At 44.6% G+C, this 19,538-nt stretch overlaps 1 protein-coding gene across 4 annotated transcripts in view; it reads left to right on the top strand.

Annotated features, from left to right (window-relative positions):
• The window catches only part of ETS1 (ETS proto-oncogene 1, transcription factor), a 166,177-nt gene that overhangs the window by 129,611 nt on the left and 17,028 nt on the right, over positions 1-19,538 (top strand). For 2 of the 4 annotated variants that reach the window (XM_016184975.2, XM_007539459.3), the window contains 3 exons: positions 2,329-2,406; positions 3,331-3,579; positions 8,091-8,351. In XM_016184975.2, the coding sequence (XP_016040461.2) occupies positions 2,329-2,406; positions 3,331-3,579; positions 8,091-8,351 (588 nt within the window). The remainder of the gene's footprint in view (positions 1-2,328; positions 2,407-3,330; positions 3,580-8,090; positions 8,352-19,538) is intronic. The other 2 variants (XM_060180168.1, XM_060180169.1) reach the window with 1 other exon arrangement.

The raw sequence follows: 19,538 nt of genomic DNA, 5'->3' as shown, positions 1-19,538 counted from the left end.
GCCAAGTGCCTTGTACCTTTAACATCTGGAGCAGAAGCCAGGGTTATGTTAGGACACCGTGTTGCAACCTTGTAATGACACGGCCTCCCCAACCAGCCCGCTCCAACCTTTTTGGACCAAGTGACTCATGTACCACAGTCCTGGCTGAGTATAGCAACAGCAGCAGGCGGCAAACTTGGGTGTTTTTGCACTTATTTTTCTGAATTTCTTCTTAAAATAAATTGCAGTTACCAGCAGTCAGCAGTGCCCCGCAGCTGACTGTAAGCCTAGAAGCTCATTGCCCTTGCTGACCCAGGCCCACCCTTCCCCTGTGGTCACTGGGCTCCAGTCCTGGGCACAGACACCCTGGCAAAGCTTAGGATTAGTACTTTTCATCCCTATAATACCTTCCTTTGTTGAAGTATCTCTCCCTTTCTGCCACACTCCACAGAGACCCGACTTCAATTCCTCTGAGCACACAAGTGTTACCTTTTGTCCTTCTCTTCAGCTTCTGCTGAAAAAAAATAATAAATAAACTCAGTAGAGGAGGAGGGAGGGGAAGCCTGGTGCCTGGGATGGCTAGGCCTCCTCACAGGCTTCCCCGAAGCACTGATAGTTCTCCTGAGTAACTGCACAGACACCCACACACGCATGCTAGCGGGAGCAGCCTCTTTAGAAGGGGAGAGCTATGACAGCCCCCTCATATATTTGACATAACCACTGGCTTGTAAACACAAAGGCACTGTCTTCCAGAACTGTGTCCCCTGTGTATCTTCCATAGACATACTGCTTGCTTCCCCCTGTTTATGGCTCTGGAAAGAGGCCAGGTGTTCTGAAATGTCTAAGCCCATCTCCCACCATTGTTGGAATTAACATTCGAGTAGCTTCTCCCTGCTTTCAAATAACTTTTTCTCTTTGGATTCTCTGAAGATACTGTATCGCTAGGGTCCCTGCCTGCAGAATGAGGACTGGTTAGGTGCACCAGTCCTAACCTCAGCACCCCTCATTGCTTTCAATCTAGGTCTTTTCTCTTGAACTTCCTGCCCTGAGCTGGAGGGTTGAGGGACAGCTTCTTGACCCCTAAGACAGGATTGGCCTTACTGCACAGGAAAAGTATAATAGAATTTAGAAGAATTAGGAAATAACCGGGTCTGTTAGGGAACAAGAGCCATGCCATCCACTCAGTTCTTATTGAGAGGGGCCATATGAATCACCTATCTGCAGATCCCCTAAAGGGCTGCCAAGCAAGATGTTTGTGCTGAGGCTACAGCTTTTGTTCTGTAATCAAACTGAAGCAACACAGCACAAAAAGATCATAGCTGTTTGGGGTGGGGTAGCAGGCCAAAGGTACAGGGGATGTTTCGATCTGATAAGCTGCTAAAGCAAAGTTTATAATCATTTTTATCTCAGCTGGGAACTGTGTTTTTTTTTTGTGTGTGTGTTTTTTCTGTGCAGGCATAAACTTGTTTTTTCCCCCAGCAGTCTCTGCTCCCAGCAAGCTATCAGATACCCAAGGAAAAACCCAAACCAATACTCTGTCTGAGTTCTAGAGTGAAATATAATCTTACTCCTCCACGCAGTGGTCAGAGGCCACAGCACTTGACTGGAGGATAAGACAATCTCTAAACTCATCTTAGTTCAGTGCAGAAGTTTTCTTTCTCTATTCTCTCTTCCTCTGAATTCCTTTCTCATTCCAGTAGAGGCTAGTGTCTGGGCAACTCTATGGTTATGTGGATTTTTTTTTCTTCTTTTCTCTCTTGCACTAGCCCTGTCATATTTCACTAAACAGAATAATGTTGCTAGTGTTCTAGTTTCTTATCTGAGTCTGAACTTGCCAGCTCAGTACAGTGGAAAACACACAGAATAGAAAGACAGGCATCTGTTAGAAGAGGAACTGTATGAGACAGAGTCCACCCGCCAGAAGGTTGCAGTCTTTTCCTGACACATTTTGGAAGTGATGGTTTTGGGGTGTTGGGGCTTGATGTGAGGGACTTCCCCAGATGCCTCTGGGCCTTCAGTGCTGATGTGGAACACACAAAGGCATTAGTCAGGAGGAGGCTGGACTGCCGTCCTCAGAGACCCTTTGAGATTACTCATTGATCATCTTTCCAAGATATTAAACCCCACTTTGCAGCTACCGAATTAATAGGTTTAGCCAAGCTTTTGTGATCTCATTGCTAGACAAGGCCCTGTTCGGGTATACTCAGACACCAACTCACTGAATGGACTGGCTGATTTCTTAAAAGAGAGGCTGAGATCATGACCTGTTCTTGTGTCCAGGATTCTTCTAGGCCAAGCATGACTGGAGTGTTGATCTCTCTGTTTCATCCCCTACCCTGTCTATTGCAGAGGACGTGAAGCCCTATCAAGTTAATGGAGTCAATCCCACCTACCCAGAATCCCGTTATACCTCGGATTACTTCATTAGTAAGTTCATCCTCTGCCTTCTCTCACCTTGCTCCTTACAACGAACTTGGGAAAGCTGATCTCTGGGTCCTCCAGTGGGAATATTGTGAAAAATCATATTTATCTAAATGTAACTTCTTCATTATTTTCTTTGTGATTCCCCCAAAGCACACGGTCTTGACCTATTCACATATTTTATTAATTTACAAGTTCCTCTATAAGGATTTCTCTTTTTACACCTTGAGCTTGAAAATACTACAACTTGATCCTTAAACCTATTTGATCTAATTTAATCCTGGGCTCCATGGTGGCCATCAGAGGTTTGTAATAGTGACCCATATTATTTCCATTTTCCTAGTAGACATGACAAGTTTGCCTCCACAATCCCTCCTCAGGAGTGCCATGCAATTGCAGATCCTGTTAGAGAAAAATAAAGCTTTCCCCCTTTCAATATAAAATAATCAACCTGGAGAAGCAGCGGAGAAAGAATTGGGATAGAGCTGTTCATACCCATTGGCTTTAGTTTTGAAGGGATTAAAGTAGGTTTGTTTTCCTTTTATCTTTTTACTCTTCTCATTATTTTTATTCTAACAATAATACTAACCACTGTGTATCAAGAGTTTATTGTCTGCCAGAAATATATTTTGCACATATGCTCTCATTTGATCTCCATCACAGTGTTCTGAGGGAGATTGCAATCTTCTCTATTTTAGAGATGAGGAAATTAAGTCAGAAAAGGGAAGTATCTTACCCAGGGCCATAGCTACTAAATTGTGGGGCAAGGTTAAGAAAAACGCACATGCTTTGGGTTTAAAACCTTCCCCTCTTATTCTCTAAGGAAGTCACCTGGCTTCACCTTCTGGCACCACTGGCATCATGAGCAGGGAAGAATGCTGCTTGTAGGCACAAACCTCTGTCCTCTCCAACTGTATGCTCTGTTTCCAGGCTATGGTATTGAACATGCTCAGTGTGTTCCTCCCTCGGAGTTCTCAGAGCCCAGCTTCATCACAGAGTCCTACCAGACGCTCCATCCCATCAGTTCCGAGGAACTCCTCTCCCTCAAGTATGAGAATGACTACCCCTCAGTCATTCTCCGGGACCCTCTGCAGACAGACACCTTGCAGACTGACTACTTTGCCATCAAGCAAGAAGTTGTGACTCCAGACAACATGTGCATGGGAAGGACCAGTCGTGGTAGGTCAGATTTCTTCTCTAGAAGCTCTTGAGTTACCAAGAGAATTTCTTTACTCTTATGAGTGTTCAACCCCCATTTCCCCCCTTACAGTTAATTCTCTGCATTCCTGAGATGCAGCCTTTTCCACCTTTGAATGCCTAGCCATTAAGAGTTTTCCAACCTGAAATTTCAGCCATGCCTATCATGATGACTTAAGACATGGTTTCATGGTGGACAATTGACATCTAGCAGGCTGGCTGACAAGTTTTCTAATTGGGGTAAAACCTTTTACCAGATAATAACTCCAGTTGAATGTGGTTGTTCTCTTAGGCATATTTTATTTTCTTTGAGAGAATTCTGCTCAAGGAAGATACAGTCAAATGAAAAATGGTTCTGGTAACCTTCCTGATATATCCTTAGCTTTATCCATGTCCTGGTGTTCCTCCCAGTATACTCCTGGGTCATACCGAGACCTGAGTGACCTTTGCTGCCCAGTTGGACTTCTTTGGCTTGAGAAGATACAAGATGGTTGACCAGTGTTTATTTGGAACCTGGTCACCAGCAGTGTGGTGGGAGTGTGTATTTAGCTAGAGCAGAGCGCTAAAGACTTCTAAAAGAATAATACAATATTCTGCAACAGTGAAGTAAATGTTTCAGAGTAGTGCAAGCTTATTTGAGGGACAGAAAAAATGGTAAGCCACACCCAATTTTTTAAGAGTAGGATTCACAGTAGCCCACCTAGTAAAGTGCCCAAAGTGTTTGGTTTGTGAGAAAAGTGCACGCTATAATAAGGAAAGCTTTGTTTATCTAGGAATATATATATCAGAGCACTGCTCAGCTCTGTCTTATAGTCTGGTGTTAGGAACTGAACTTGGAACCTCAGGCATTTTTTCAGAACCATTATGCTAACTCCCTAACCCCATACTGATTTCTAAAACATTGAAAAAGGTGATTTTTTTAAAATGTGTAAATAGGAAAAAAGGAAAGAAAGAAAAAAAAGACAATGAGAGGCACAGGAGAAAGTTTTATGAGTCCTGCTAAAGCTTTGGTCATAGAAGCCAGGCTTGGCTGACCTCCTAGAGATTTCTGCTCAGTGGAGACCCTGCTACTTATTCTGAGACTCTTGGAGGGGAGCCCGAGGGCATCCTGACTTTGACGAATCATCCTGTTGGCTTCATGGACTATAAACACTGTCCTCTTCTTCGAGTGTTCGGGCTCATACTTCCTCCCAGCAGGCCTGAGGATGAGCTGCCAGGCCCTCAGTAGGGAAAGTCCCTCACAAAAATCAGAACCCATAATCTTCCTTCTTAGGGCCCCGGGGTGTTCTTCATGTTTCAGACCAAAAGGGATGGGTGGGACCAGTTTTACCTTCCCCTTTCTGACTCTTTTTTGTTTTGTTTTGTCTTTTTTATTCTGGGTGCATGTCTGTTTAAGTATGCACACACGTATGTATCTCTCTTTTCTTGGGCCAGCCCGACCACTAGAACAGCTTGCTTATGGCACTTTCTGTACATTTCTGTGCTGAAACTGACTCTGTGGGTTGAATTTCAATCTTGTTAGAACTCTGGGCAGATCTGTTCTTATATTGTTTTTAAATTGTGTCTGGCTTGGCATCCGTCTAGTTGTCCTTTTCCCCTTTCCTTCTCTTGGTTCTTGGTTTTTTTGGTCTCCTTTCTAACCCCAAACTAATGACTGTGGACCAGATAATGACCTGTATAGAGGAACGTGAGCTATTTCTTTCTGGTTTCATATACTCATCTTCAGCCCACCCCAACTTTAGGGGAATACCATTTTCTTCATGGCTCTTTTTGCATGTCAATGTGCTGCACACCAGACATGTTCCAGGGGCTGATTGAATCTGACATGCTGTGATTGATCTCGACTGAAAGCTTTAGTGTTGGCTGATTATTATTAATAATCATGGTATTCATATACTGCATTATAGTATACAAAGTGCTTCTATGTCCCACCGATTGAGATTCTGAGAACTGTCTTTGTGCTGGTCTTTGCAGTGGGTTGTTGTGGGGCTGGGCTAATCCTTCTCCTGTTTTGAGGGCTCTGAGGTTGGTTTGGTGGAGGCAGAGAACTTTGGAAGGACTGTGCAGAACTCTTTCTTAGAAGAGCTGCCCAGTGGGCATCTTCAGGGACATGTGCTTCCCTGCATGAGCACAGTAGCATAGCCCAGTGCCTAATCCAGTTGGATCCAACCCATTTTTTGAGAAAATACCCATAAACCAAGGTTCCCAGCTCCAGGATTGTGAAATGGAACCAAAATGAAAGCAGCCTGCTGTTATAAACCACAACTCTCCACAGAACTGCATGGGGCTCATGTTTGAGAGACTGCCAGAGAGTGGTTATGCCCTAGTTTAGTGCCATTGCTTATTGGGACTCCTTGGAAACTCAACAGTCTTGTGGAAATTCCAGGTACTATACTCTCCCAATGTTAAAATGCTTGGGAGAGAGAGAGAGAGGGAGAAAGAGAGAGAGAGAAACCCATTTCAGATAGACTTAAATATAAACACTGCCCAAAAACAGCAGTATTTGGGTGGGATTGTTTTCCATGAAAATATACATTTCCTTTCTTAGGCTTTTGCTGTGTTTGTGTCTCAAGGAGAAATGGAATGGTCATTTAAGATGGGTAGCTGGCAGGAATAAACACCTTTTTTTTTTTAATCAGATGCCATACAGTTTCCCATTCAGTTAAAAAGAGGCTATGACATTCTGGTTGTGGACTGTTTTTTTCCTGAGTCATATAATGTGAATTTTTGGAAGGAACAATTTCTTCACTTTTAGTAACAATAAAGAATGGCAAATGTGACATTGGAGTGAGTCAGCAGGGCTAGTATCTCCCTGAAGCCCTTCAGTTTGCCTGCTGGAGATGAACCTATGAGTGGAGGAAGGGAAGGATAAAAGGAAGCAGATCAACAGTGACCTTCTTGGAAGGGAGAAGGGATTCAGAGCATCAAAAGTAGTGGCTTACATAAGAACTATATATTTAACTGAACGTATTTTATCTGAAGTTTATAAAGTTTTGGGAGCAACTTTCCTTCCTCCTAACTGTTTAATTAATTCTGGTCTAGACACCTGTTCAAATTTGCATTTCATTGTTTCACCATCATTATGAAGGGGACAATATATAAGAAACACTTTAAAAAAAAAATTCTTTATTGGGGAATTATTGGTTTACAGTCAACAGTAAAATAAAATACAGTAGTTTGTACATGTGTAACATTTCTCAGTTCTCCACACAACAATTCAAACCCCACTAGGTCCTCCTCTGTCTTCCAGGGCCTGCTGCACCCTACCCACCCCCATCCCAGAGTCTTTTACTTTGGTGCAATACCAACTCCAGTCCAAGCTCTGTTTTGAAGAAACACACTTGTATGAAGTGGTATAGGCCAACCTTATTTTGGGATTTAGAATTGATAGTAGATTAGCTTCCCCTGATCAGCTGAGTGTTGACATGTAGATATTTGTGCAAACACTTTTGCTGCACTCTTTTTGTCTCTTGACTTGCCCAGAATCAAGATGGCCATTGAGTCTCCCGTGGTTTAATACAGATTACCTGAACAGAAACTGCTTCTGTTTTTTCAGCTCTTAGATGCATTTCGCTTCCCCTAACTATTTTCTTCTTTTTTCCTCCTTTTTTTCTTTTTGCTAGCCTCTTTTTAAATGGCAGGGGTTTTTTTTGTTTTGTTTTCTTTTTTTGCCAGTGGAAATTTCTCTAGGAGCTCTTACGAAATCACAGCAGCTGTTTATAACCTGGTTTGGGAAATTAATGAACTTGCATGATCCTGTGGCCAGTTAAGAATGCCTGAAGCAACTCAGAGGAAAGGGTTTCTGACATTACCATGGTCTTTAACTCTTTGATCAACTCTCTTGTTTTTTTTATCGCCCACACTTCCCCAGTGAAGTATACATTTCAAGTATAAAATTGTACTTTGAGAGGTTAAAGAATATGAATTTCTGTTTAGAAGAATGGTAATGTGTTTGTTTTCTTAATCTCCTGGGGAAAGAAAAAAAAGCATCTCAGAACTTCTTTCTCTGTTGGAGAAGGCTCAGAGACAGAACATGTATTTCATCCTCAAATTGTATTTGGTGGGGGGATGTAAAAAATTAATATTTTAGTCCCAAGGTCAGAGAGGGTCAGTCTTAGTCTAATGGAATTCCTACTTTCTGTGACTCAAATATTTTGCCAAATTGAGCCTGCCACTGCTATGGGCTGTACAGTTAGTCACTGGGCTTTATGAATCTCAAGGCCCAAACTGCTATTGCTGAGTAGGGTTTGGCTCTGAATCTCTGTCCTCTGAGCTAGAAATCAAGATGGCCCAGTGGCAGTGAGCTTTCAAACTGGGCTCCACTGTTCAGCCTTCCCTCTCCAGAGTGAACCCAGGAGCTCCCAACCCCACGGGCCTCCTCCTCCTCCTCCTTCCACCTTCCCTGATGAGCAATTTGTCCTCACTCCAAAGGTTTTTACAGTTGTCTTTTCCCAATCCTCCCTCCCCTGCCCTCCCCTCCCCCTCACCTCCAGGTAAGCTCGGGGGCCAGGACTCCTTTGAGAGCATAGAGAGCTACGATAGTTGTGACCGCCTCACCCAGTCCTGGAGCAGCCAGTCATCTTTCAACAGCCTGCAGCGGGTCCCCTCCTATGACAGCTTCGACTCTGAGGACTATCCAGCCGCCCTGTCCAACCAAAAGCCCAAGGGCACCTTCAAGGACTATGTGCGTGACCGTGCTGACCTCAACAAGGACAAGCCTGTCATTCCTGCTGCTGCCCTGGCGGGCTACACAGGTAGGCACCTGCACCCCGCCCCCCCACCTCACAGTCCCTGTGTGTGTGGGGCCCCAGGTGTCTGGCTCCCTGGAGAGAACCTCAAAGTCCATTTCTTTCTCCAAGAGAGACATGGAGGGAAAAGAGATCTGGCAAGTCTCACAGTCCACTTCATTTGTCACAGTCATTGATTTTTGGAGGCAAGTGGTATCAGGATATCATTCTACCCCCAAGGGATCATTTTCAAGTGTGTTGGGAAACCTGATAATTTTAACTTTGTTGCCCCCCACCCACACACTCCCAATTCTGGGGGCAGGGGAGGATATTCTAAAATAATTTCATGCTTTTGAAACCTCTGACTAGTGGCCTCATATTAACATACTTTTCCTAACTTGCTGTTGGGAAGCTTTTCTAAACACAAAGCCACCACAACATCTCTTATGGCATTATAGAATGGCCTGCATTGTAGACCTTCCTGATTCTTATTAGGCCTAGCTGTTCAAACAGGAAAAATGGCCTTCATCACCCCGAACTCTGTCTAGATCCTAGCGTAGATAGAAATGTTTCTACTTTTTTCTTTCTCACTTGGTTTTACTATCAGTTTTATTTCAGGAGTGAAAGTTCAAGTAGTGAGGAGTGAGGAAGTAGTAAGGAGAGAGGAAGTTACAGGTTGAGAGAGCTCCAGCTTTGATTGAGAATCTGCTATTCAGCAAATGTTTCATTGTCTAGATGAACTGGGTAGGTACACAGGCCTCCTAACCTGGTGTTTAGAACAGCCTTGGCATTTTCATAGTTAACAGCTGACCTTCTAGAACAGACTAGTGCTTAGAAAAGCTTGGAGAGCAGGAATGTATCTTTATGTTGCATTCCACATAGTACCTGATACATTCATTGCCTGGATATGTGCTCAGAACTATGCATGTGTTTTGAGGTAGGACCAATCCTATAATCGAGAGCCATGGCCCAGGAAAGGAACCTCAAAGATCTCTATTTTATTCTTTATAACTTATTCTTCATCGTCTTGACTTGAATGTTACTAATATGTGAAAACTTAGTGATTCTCAAAGGAGTCCTTTCTCAGCTTTGGACAGCAGACTAATTAGAAAGTTTGCTCCCTCTCCATTATTGACATACAGAATGAGAAAAAGTATACTAAGTTTCATTCAGGTTGTGTAGTAGCTGACTCCTATAGTTTATGACCCTCAGATGTTTTATGAAGAGCTCCCAGTTGGACATGCTGACGAAGGAGGGAGAAGTGCTTTTTCATTTGGAAGAGAAAGGGAAGACTTAGCTTACTCTAAAATGACTCTGTGGCCTTTGGAGGTGGCAGGTGTCTCTACAGGATGTGTTTGCTCTGGTCTTGTGGTGCAGCGAGAAGTATGCTCTGTTGTTTGCCCAAGTGTGAGGGCCAAGTCTGGTACAGTTTCCACCCTAAATTTCAGAGGTGTTGATTTGCCTTCTCTGACATAATCACCACTATAACCAACATCTATAACCCCACATCTTCTCTCATCACAGTGTTGCTTTTTTGGGGGGGTGCTGGGGGGGGGTTATTGTCACTGGGATTTCACCATTGTAGACTGACTTTTTCAGATAGAAAGACAGAAACAGAGAGGAAAGACCCAGAGCACCAAAGCTTCCTTCAGTGTGGTGGGACTGTGTCTTATACATGACAAAGCAAGTGCTGTATTCAAGTCAGCTATCTTGTTGGCCCCCATGACAACTTCTATTATTTTCTTAGGTTGGCATGTGATTCTGAGAATTTCACTAATTAGAATAGTATTTTTTATTATTATTACTAAACAAGATTAAATGAACTTTAAAAATGTGGGCTATGGCTAAAGAAAGCTTTATGATTTAGGTCAGATGGGATGGTATTATGGCTATAATGTAAAAATGTCTAGAAACTATGAAGCCAGATACATATTACAGACAGAAATCCCTGGAAGTGTTACCTGAATTAGTTACTGGGGTTTTTATCTAGGAGAAGGCTATTGGAACAAATTATCTTAAAGGGTTTTGATTAAGATGATTTTAGTACACTGACAAGTATTATCTAAGAGTTACATCTATCCAAGTGTCCCAGTTTCAAGGGGATGAGGGAAAAGGATGACCTGGAAGTTCTAGGACCTAGAACTGAGTGTCAAGTACAAATTAGGGAGTGGAACTGCCACCAAAATGCCACTTGTGAGGCTTCTCAGGAACCCCCAGAGTCAGAGCCAAACAGATAACAGCATCACTTTCTCTGCACAATTACAGGCATAGCCTAGAAATCTGGTTTATGCGATATCACTCCTTACCTCTTAGATTAATTAATTTTAGTATTAGTTAATTTATTTTTAATAGGTGCTCTTGTTTTCTCCCCCTCTCCCTCTTTCCCTGCCTCCTCTCCCACCCTTTCCTCTTTCCTCCATTTCTAAGGAAATAAAATATTTAGTGAGTGAATGAAAACAGGAGGATGATATAAATTAAAGCTCTCAAAAACTAGAGCAGTCACTTGAATTAAGACATCTTTTAGGGTCTGGGCGGTAGCACAGTGGGTTAAGTGCACATGTAATGAAGCACAAAGACCAGTGTAAGGATTCCATTTCAAACCCCTGGCTCCCCACCTGCACGGGGTGTGTGTGTGTGTGTGTGTGTGTGTGTGTCACTTCATGGGCAGTGGAGCAGGTCTGCAGGTGTCTGTCTTTCCTCCTTTCTGTCTTCCCCTCCTCTCTCTATTTCTCTCTGTCCTATCCAACAACAACAATAGCAATGGCAACAATAACGACAATAACAAGGGCAATAAAAATGGGAAAAATGGCCTCCAGGAGCTGTGGATTCATAGTGCAGGCACCAAGTCCCAACAATATCCCTGGAGGCAAAAAGAAAAAGACATCTTTTGAGCACCTTGTCTTTCAGTTGTTTCTTCCTTATAACCAGGCATTTAACTCTTCAGCTATCTCACGTGGTGAGAACTACAGCTCAGAAAACAGAAGTCTTCTGGGCTCCCTCCCAACTCTTAGCACACTATGTGATTTTAGGCAAATTTACTTGTACTTTTTTTTTTAAGTGAAGGAGGAGTGTTCATCCTTTTCTTGGTGGTAGGATATCTGTGAAAGTGTAGTTGAACTTGATCAATAAATTAAGCAAGTGGTAGACATTGTGCTAGACAGGAGTGGGTGGGAAGTTCAGTGGTAAGAAATCAATTATTTCAGCAGATGTTTCTGGGTACACATAGTCCTTGAGGAGCCCTTGTCCTGTCAAATTTAAGATATTGTCATTGTCCCAGAATTGAACTGGAATTTCGTACTGTTATAGTATGAACAAAAGTCAGGGTTTTTTTGTTTTGTTTTGTTTTTAAGTTTTAGGCATTTTTTTTCCTGTGCTCTGAGCCTGGTGAACTTCACTCAACTCCTGCCCTTTCTGCAAACAGGTTCCCTTGCTCTTGCAACTTCTCAGATCCCCTGTCATCTCAGACACCCTTTAGGGAACCCGAAAGGGGATAGGGGTAGGCAGTGACTGAAACCCCTCTACATGGATCTCTGGTTTACTACAAACAAACATGCTAAGATGAGCCCATGTTTGGAAAAAGTGGAAATCATCCACCTAAGTTGGGAAAACTTTTTATTATTCATAAATGTCACACCTATTTCCGTTCTCTTTCTATCTGTTTCCTACAAAGTCAATTATTTCAGAGTATGTGTGGTCCCATAGTAGTGGCACTTGATCCTTTCTGTCACTACTCTTGGGCCCACCTCCCGCATCTTTGTACCAATTCTCCAATCTGGAAAGAACATCTGTTTTCTTGTGATCCACTAGGAGCTGAGATCTTATCCATTATCACTATCACAGGGATACACTTTACTTCCTCATATGATGTCTTAGTTCCCACACTGTAAGTGTGGAAATCAGCTAGAAACTGAATTTTCACATTCTCTTGCAGGTACTCTCCCCCCCCCCCCTTTCCAAAGATAAGAAAATTGCATCAACCTTTGCTGGGCTCCCATGGCAACTTGCTAAATTAGGTCAAGATGTGGGAACAGATAACATGGCTTGAAAGCCTGCCTGCTAGCTGAGTTAAGAATACATCAAATGCAGCTCTGGCTTCCGCCAAAATGTACCTTCTTACCTTACCATGAACTGCTTACGGTTATCAAACTGATATAATCAGAAAGCTCCATTTTCTCTTGTTCGAAGATACATTATGAGCCCCATCTAATTACAGAACAGCCTGAGCGAAGTGGTCCCATGTTTTCCTGTATTTGATGGGCCTAAGCGAAATGCTTTCCAGGTCTTTGAAGAGCAGGCATCTCTGAATTTTATTTCCATTTCAGTAGCTTTAGAATAACACACTAATTTATCAAATAGTGTTTTCCCTTCCCTTCTGTCCCCGTGACCCCATTTTGGAAGTGGCTAAACTGAGGCATGTGTAAAGGACTTAGCCTCAGCCATGTAATGGCGGTCTGCATAGGAGGTAGCTCCTGAGTTGATTCAGATGTCTGTTTTTCCATATTAGTGAATGTGAATACCCATTGGTGAGCTCAGTTGTCTCCTGAGAGTAGATTAGGGGCCTTATCTCCAGCTTGTTGCTAATTAAACACTCTGTGTACATGGTTAGGGCCATGCAGGAGGGGCGAGGGCTTGCCTTTGGCTTCCGTCCAAGTTCTTAGTCAATAAATCTCCTTTATCTTGCTTTGTTCATTCATTCCAGATTGCCAGACATTGTCACAGATAAGAAGTCCATCCCTGTCCCTTCTGTGGATGTTGTGGACCTGACCTGGTGGCAGTGTTCTTGTGAATGTTTAAGTGTAGCCCCACTTTTCCAGCTCAGATTTGTGACTGTGAGGCTCATGGTGCAATTGTCAATGAAGTGCTTAGGGATTCCCCCCCCCCCCGAAATAAAGTTAAGCCCAAAGCCATTCATTATCTGTATAAAAATAGTTTTCAAGTGCTATGCAGTCTAGTGAATAGTGATGTCTAGTGAATAGTCAGTCCCCCAAGTTCCTTAAGGCAAAATGTTGGACTGTGTAGAATGCAACTTCCCAGGAGACAGCAATAAAAAACTAAAAGGCATCAGCTCATTTATTTTGGAAGGAGATAGAAATTGAGAGGGACAGGGGAGGTAGAGAGGGAGAAAGATGTCTGCAGCACTGCTTCACTACTTATGAAGCTTCACTGCTGCAGGTCGAGACTGGGGGACTTGAACCTGGATCCTTATGCATGGTGACGTGTGCTTTACCAGATGCACCAGTGCCCGCCCCCCCAAAATGCTTCAGTTTTGTAAGTTCTATGAATTCTTCTGTCAGTCTTCTCAAATTGGTTCCAGGCCGAAAATAAGTCCTCTTAACATTCCATAATGTTAAGCACAAGTGACTGGCTAGAGCCATTACAACAAGAAAGTCCCTGGGCCAGTCCCAGAATCTTGGAGTTCTGGCATGTTATTGAATATGAGGGTTCAGTAACCCAAAGCTACTGCTAAAACATGTTTGTGAAAATAAACAACTTTGCTGCAGAAGGAAATGCTTCAGAGTTCTTCATTTCAGGATGAAACCCGAGATTCGGCAGTATGACCCGAAATCAGGGTTTTCTGAAGAAAAGAAAAGCTGGGTTGCAAAACCACACCACCCCTATCCCCCACCCCCAGGTACAGACAACAATGGAGGAAGCATTTCGCTGTGAACCTCCCTTACCTGATAAGGAAAGGGAAGAAGGGCCATCAGGGAAAGGTAGTAGCATGGTGTGAATTTGTGGAGAAGATTTCTAGAATTCTTTTCTTTTTAATTTTTTAATTTTTATTTATTTATTTTATTTAAGAAAGGAGACATTAACAAAACCATAGAATAAGAGGGGTACAATTCCGCACAATTCCCATAACCCGATCTCCATATCCCACCCCCTCCCCTGATAGCTTTCCCATTCTCTATCCCTCTGGGAGTTTGGACCCAGGGCCATTGTGGGTTGCAGAAGGTGGAAGGTCTGGCTTCTGTAATTGCTTCCCCGCTGAACATGGGCGTTGACTGGTCGATCCATGCTCCCAGCCTGCCTCTCTCTTTCCCTAGTAGGGTGGGGCTCTGTGGAAGTGGAGCTCCAGGACACATTGATGGGGTTGTCTGTGATTTCTAGAATTCTAAACCCAGGCGGGAACAGCCCTACTAGGAAGAGTGCAGATCTCTGAGTCGGGGCAATGATTACCCAAGCCCAGTTCTCTCCATGTGAATGCTGTTGCTCTGAGGCAGTGTGAGGTGACTAAAGTTGAAAAGTACCAACTTGTCACAAGCAGAGGATGCTGGTGCCCAGGTTGTAGCTGCATTTCACAGGACTCCGAGGCTTCTGGACCCCACAGAGCTAGAACTGGCCTGTTGGCTGGCAGGAAATTATCCAAGTCATTTTAAAAACATTTCTTTTTATTTGAAAGGGTAGAGAGAAATTGAGAGAGAAGGAGGAGATAAGGAGAGACACCTGCAACACTGCTTCACCACTCGTGAACCTTTCTTGCTATAGGTGGGGAGCCGGGGCTGAACTTTGATCACTGGGCGTGATGATGTGGGCACCACCCCCTGGCGCCGCTATCCAACTCTTGATGTAGTGCATCCTTAGGTGACCCGTAGGGATTCAGTGTTTTCCCTCTCATGCTCTGAGACCCTGGTGACTAGGAAGTCACAGGAGCTCCTTAGCCTAGTTTTTTTTTGTTTTTTGTTTTTTTGTTTTTTGCTGCCAGCTGGCATCAGGGAAGCAGGAAAGGGTTCTTATTCTGTGCTGTGTTAGTGCTAGTTCCTAAGGGGGGTGTTTGGAATGATGTGGGGATCTCACTGGGCTAATAATGGGTCAGAATGCTGCCGCTTAGCTGTGAAAGTGGAAAATAATGGGGAGCAGTGGGAAGAAGAATCTCGGAAAAGTTCTGGATTTGGGGTGGGGAGCCCTTTCCTGTGCCTACACTGCACTTTCAGGGCTCCTACCTCTTGCTTCCGGTGTAGCAGGTATTCGGAATCTACCACTGCCAGTAGAAACAGATCACCTGGTAGGAGGATTCAGCCCCACTATTGCTACTTTTTTCATGTGGAGAGTGGAGGTTCCCTGTTCCCATCAGTTGCCTTTGAAGGATGAAAGGGCCTGAACCACCTCGGTGTCTTGATTCAGCTGCTGTAATGCCTTACAAGCTGCCTTTGGGCAGAAAAAGCCTGTTTATACTTTTCCAGAATGAGACTCGGCTCTGGTTCTTTTTTTTTTGTTTTTGTTTTTGTTTGTTTTGTTTTGTCTCCAGGGTTATTGTTGGGGCTCCATGCTGGCACTATGAATCCACTGCACCTGGTGACCATATTTTCCATTCTTATTGGATAGGACAGAGAGAAATGGAGAGAGGATGGGGAGATAGAGAAAATCACCTGCAGACCTGCATTACTGCTTGTGAAGTGACCCCCCCTACAGGTGGGAAGCCAGGACTAGAACCTGGATCCCTGTGCGGATCCTTTGCCTTTAACCCAGTGCTAACCCAGTGCACCACCGCCCAGCCCCCTGCAACCCTGCTTCTGTTTGCTGTGGTCTGAGGTCTGCTGTGTGACTGGAATCTGGGTGGTAGGATGCTCACCTGGAAGCCCAGCCTTTCACCGGATGGACTTTCTTGCCTATTTTAGAGGAGTCCCAGATTCTCACTTTTTGGAGGGAGGAGCAAGGAGACATGCACTGTTTCATATATGTATGTGTATATGTATTTGTTCACTCTGAGCCATTCATTTATGTTTATTTTACTGGATAGAGCCAGGGAAAAATTGAGAGGGCAGGGAGAGGTTGAGAGGGAGACAGAGAGGATAAAGCAGTGGCGCACCAAGATAAGCACATATACTACGAACCAGGATGCACAAGGATCCTGGTTCAAGTCCCAGGTTTGAGCCCTGGCTTCCCACCTGTAGGGAGGTCACTTCACAAGTGGTGAATCAGGTCTGCAAGTGACTTTCTTTATCTTCTTGACCTCTCTCAATTTCTCTTTGTTCTATCCAATAAAAAAAGGGGGGGGGGAATGGCCACTGAACTCCAGTAATAATCTTGGAGGCAAAAAAAGTGTGTGGGGGGAGAAACATCTGTAGCACTGTTTCACCACTTGTGAAGCTTCCCCCTGCAGGTGGGGGTCAGGGGCTTGAACCTCGATCCTTGTATATAGTAATATGTGCCACCACCCTATCCCCATGCACTGTTTCTTTAACAGAAATCCAAGTAAAGTGATGGAATTGAGGTGGTGACCGCTCTGGAATTCCACTCTGTCTCCAGCTTGAAGCTCCACCTTTTTTTAGTCTTTGAAGTAAAATATTTTCTCTGAGCACAGATCAACCAGTGCACTGTCCCGACCTCCACTCCAGTCTGCATTGCCTTGAAACAACAGTTCTTGGAAACTCCCCGTGGCCCCTCTTGGGAAAGGCCCTTCCATATGGCCCAGATATTGTTGGCTTGCCCTGGGCATCTCTTCTTTCCTGGATAGCCGCTGAGTGAGCTGAGGCTCCTCAGTGAAGGGACCAGGCTCTGGAGAAGATAAACCCCTCCCGCCATGCCCAGAAGTGAATTTCCCTTTTTATAGTTGCAGGGAGGAAGACCGTTGACCTGTCTCTGTGTTCACACACCAGTGTGGGCCATCTGATACTGTCTAATCACAGGTTGTATTTCTTGGGCATTGTCATGCTGGGATGAAGACCCTGAACTTAGGAGCCAGTCAACCCGAGTCTCTCCCAACTTTACTAAGTACTTCCCAGCTGTGTGCCTTTTGGCAAGGTAACATCTCAGTGCCTCCTTTTTCTCATCTGTAAAATGGTGATGGGGGGCTGGGCAGGGGCACACTCTCTATAGAGTTCATATATCACTATGTGCAAGGAACCTGGTTCAAAGCCCTGGTTCAAAGCACCTGCAGGGGGGAAGCTTCACAGTGCTGAAACAACTCTCCTTCTCTATTGTCCTTCCCTCTCAGTTTCTGTCTGTCCTCTCACATAAAAAAAGTTTTTTTGGTTTTTTTTTTTGCCTCCAGGGTTATTGCTGGGGCTCAGTGCCTGCATCATGAATCCACTGCTCCTGCAGGCCACTTTTTCCCCTTTTGTTGCCCATGCTGTTATAGCCTTGTTGTGGTTATTATTGTTTTTGTTGATGTCGTTTGTTGTTGGATAGGACAGAGAGAAATGGAGAGAGGAGGGGAAGACAGAGAGAGGGAGAGAAAGATAGACACCTGCGGATCTGTTCACCGCCTGTGAATTGACTCCCCTGCAGGTGGGGAGCCGGGGGCTCGAACTGGGATCCTTACGCGGGTCCCTGCGCTTTGTGCCACGTGCACTTAACCCGCTGCGCTACCGCCTGACCCCTCCTCCCCCAGGAAGTTTCTAAAAGTTAAAAGCAAATGGTGATAACAGCAGTTATGACCTCATAGGACAGTTGTGAGAACCAAATGAATTGGTTTAAAGACAGTACCTAGTGCCAGATAGCTGGAAAATCCTCTCTGAGTGCTAATTGTTAACCACAGTTTCACAATATTCTTCTAAACATTTGTCTTTGCAATGCAATTCTCAATTCCCTGAGAATAGGGAGCAATCTGTTTGATTTATGGAATTCCAGTAATTGCTGGCAGTTAAGGGGTGGGGGTGGGGCAGAGCAGATACTTCATACCAGATTAGTTCTTTTCAGCTGGTCAGCTCACCTCATCTGTGTGTTAAGCTCTTGGTGTGTAACTGGACTCTCATATACACTGCTTTCTTTAATTAATTTTGGATAAAGACAGAGATTGAGAGGGAAGAGGGGATATGCGGGGGGGGGGGGGAGAGAGAGAGAGAGAAAGAGGGAGGACGCAGCAGTACTGCTTCACTGTCTGTGAAGCTTCCCCCTTGAAGGTGGGGACCAGGGGCTTGAACCTAGGTCCTTGCACATAGTAACATGTATGCTAAACTGGGTTCGGTACCACTCAGCCCCACATTACTTTCTTTTAAGCTGTCACCAGCAACCACATGAGGGAGGTTCTGTTCTTTTTGTACAACAGACAGAATTGACATTCTGAAGGGGAGACGGTATAGCTCAAAGAAAGGAAAGGAAAGGAGAAAGGAAGGAAGAAAAGAAGGGAGGAGGAAAGGGAGAGAAAGACACTTTTGAGATTATTTCCACCATGCTTGACAATTAGTAGGAACATAGTCACTATTAATAGTGTGTTAGTTTGGGTCTGCTGAGAAGCAGGCGTTAAGGCAGGATTAAGTTTACAAGAAATTTACTGAGGACTGGGGAGAGATCTGAGAAGACAAAGTGAGAGCAAGTGAGAGAAGGCAGGGAGCCCTCAGGCCCCATGGGGGCCCCTCTGTGTCCTGGGAGAGGAGAGTGGGGAGGGGAGGCAGAGCCGCCCACTGTAGCTCCAGTGGAGAATTCCATCTTCTTGGGGTCTGTGGCCACAGTCCCTTGATTGTTGCCTGCCTGTGTGGGTTTTTGTTGTTGTTGTTGTTTACTGTTTTAAAAGTGAATGTTTTGTTTGTTTACTAATTTTGGATAGGGACAGAGACAAACTGAGATGGAGGGTGGAGATAAAGAGTGAATAGGGGGCCAGGCATTGGCAAACCCAGCTAAGCACACTTAGTACTAAGCACAAGGACACAAACAAGCATCTAGGTTCCAAACCCTGCTTCCCACCTGCAGGGAGTCTGCCTCTCTAGTGGTGAAGCAGGTCTGTGTCTCCCTCTCCGTCTTCCCCTCCTCTCTCAGTTTCTCTCTGTCCTATCCAGTAAAATGGGGGGGGGGGGGAGGATAGCCACCAGGTGCAGTGGATTCATGGTGCTGGCACTGAGCCCCTGTGATGGAGAGAGGGAGGGAGGGAGGGAGGGAGGGAGGAAGAGAGAGAGAGAGAGAGAGAGAGAGAAAGACCTGAAGACCTGCTTCACCATTCTCAAAGCTGCTCCCTTGTAGATGGAGACTGGGGCCTTGAACCTGGGTCCCTGCACATAGTAACCTGTATCCTCAACCAGGTGCACCACCACCTGCCCCCCTGCATGTGTGTTAAGTAGACCAGCAGATCTTGTTCTTCTGGCTAGTTGTACAGCAGGGCTCAGCTGTACAACTAGTCCCCCAGGCCCTCAGTGGCCCCTGGTAAACTAGAGAGTCCTGTGCCCAGTGTTTGTAACCCAGCTGCATTGTCTTCTGTGTGAGTCACCTCTCCTTGAGCGAGAATGAGAGTGAAAGTTCTCCCCAGGTGAGTGAATGTGAAAGTTTAAACTCCCAAAT

The sequence above is a fragment of the Erinaceus europaeus genome, chromosome 20, assembly GCF_950295315.1.
Source record: "Erinaceus europaeus chromosome 20, mEriEur2.1, whole genome shotgun sequence".
NCBI lineage: Eukaryota > Metazoa > Chordata > Mammalia > Eulipotyphla > Erinaceidae > Erinaceus > Erinaceus europaeus.
This window is presented reverse-complemented; position numbering and strand designations above follow the sequence as displayed.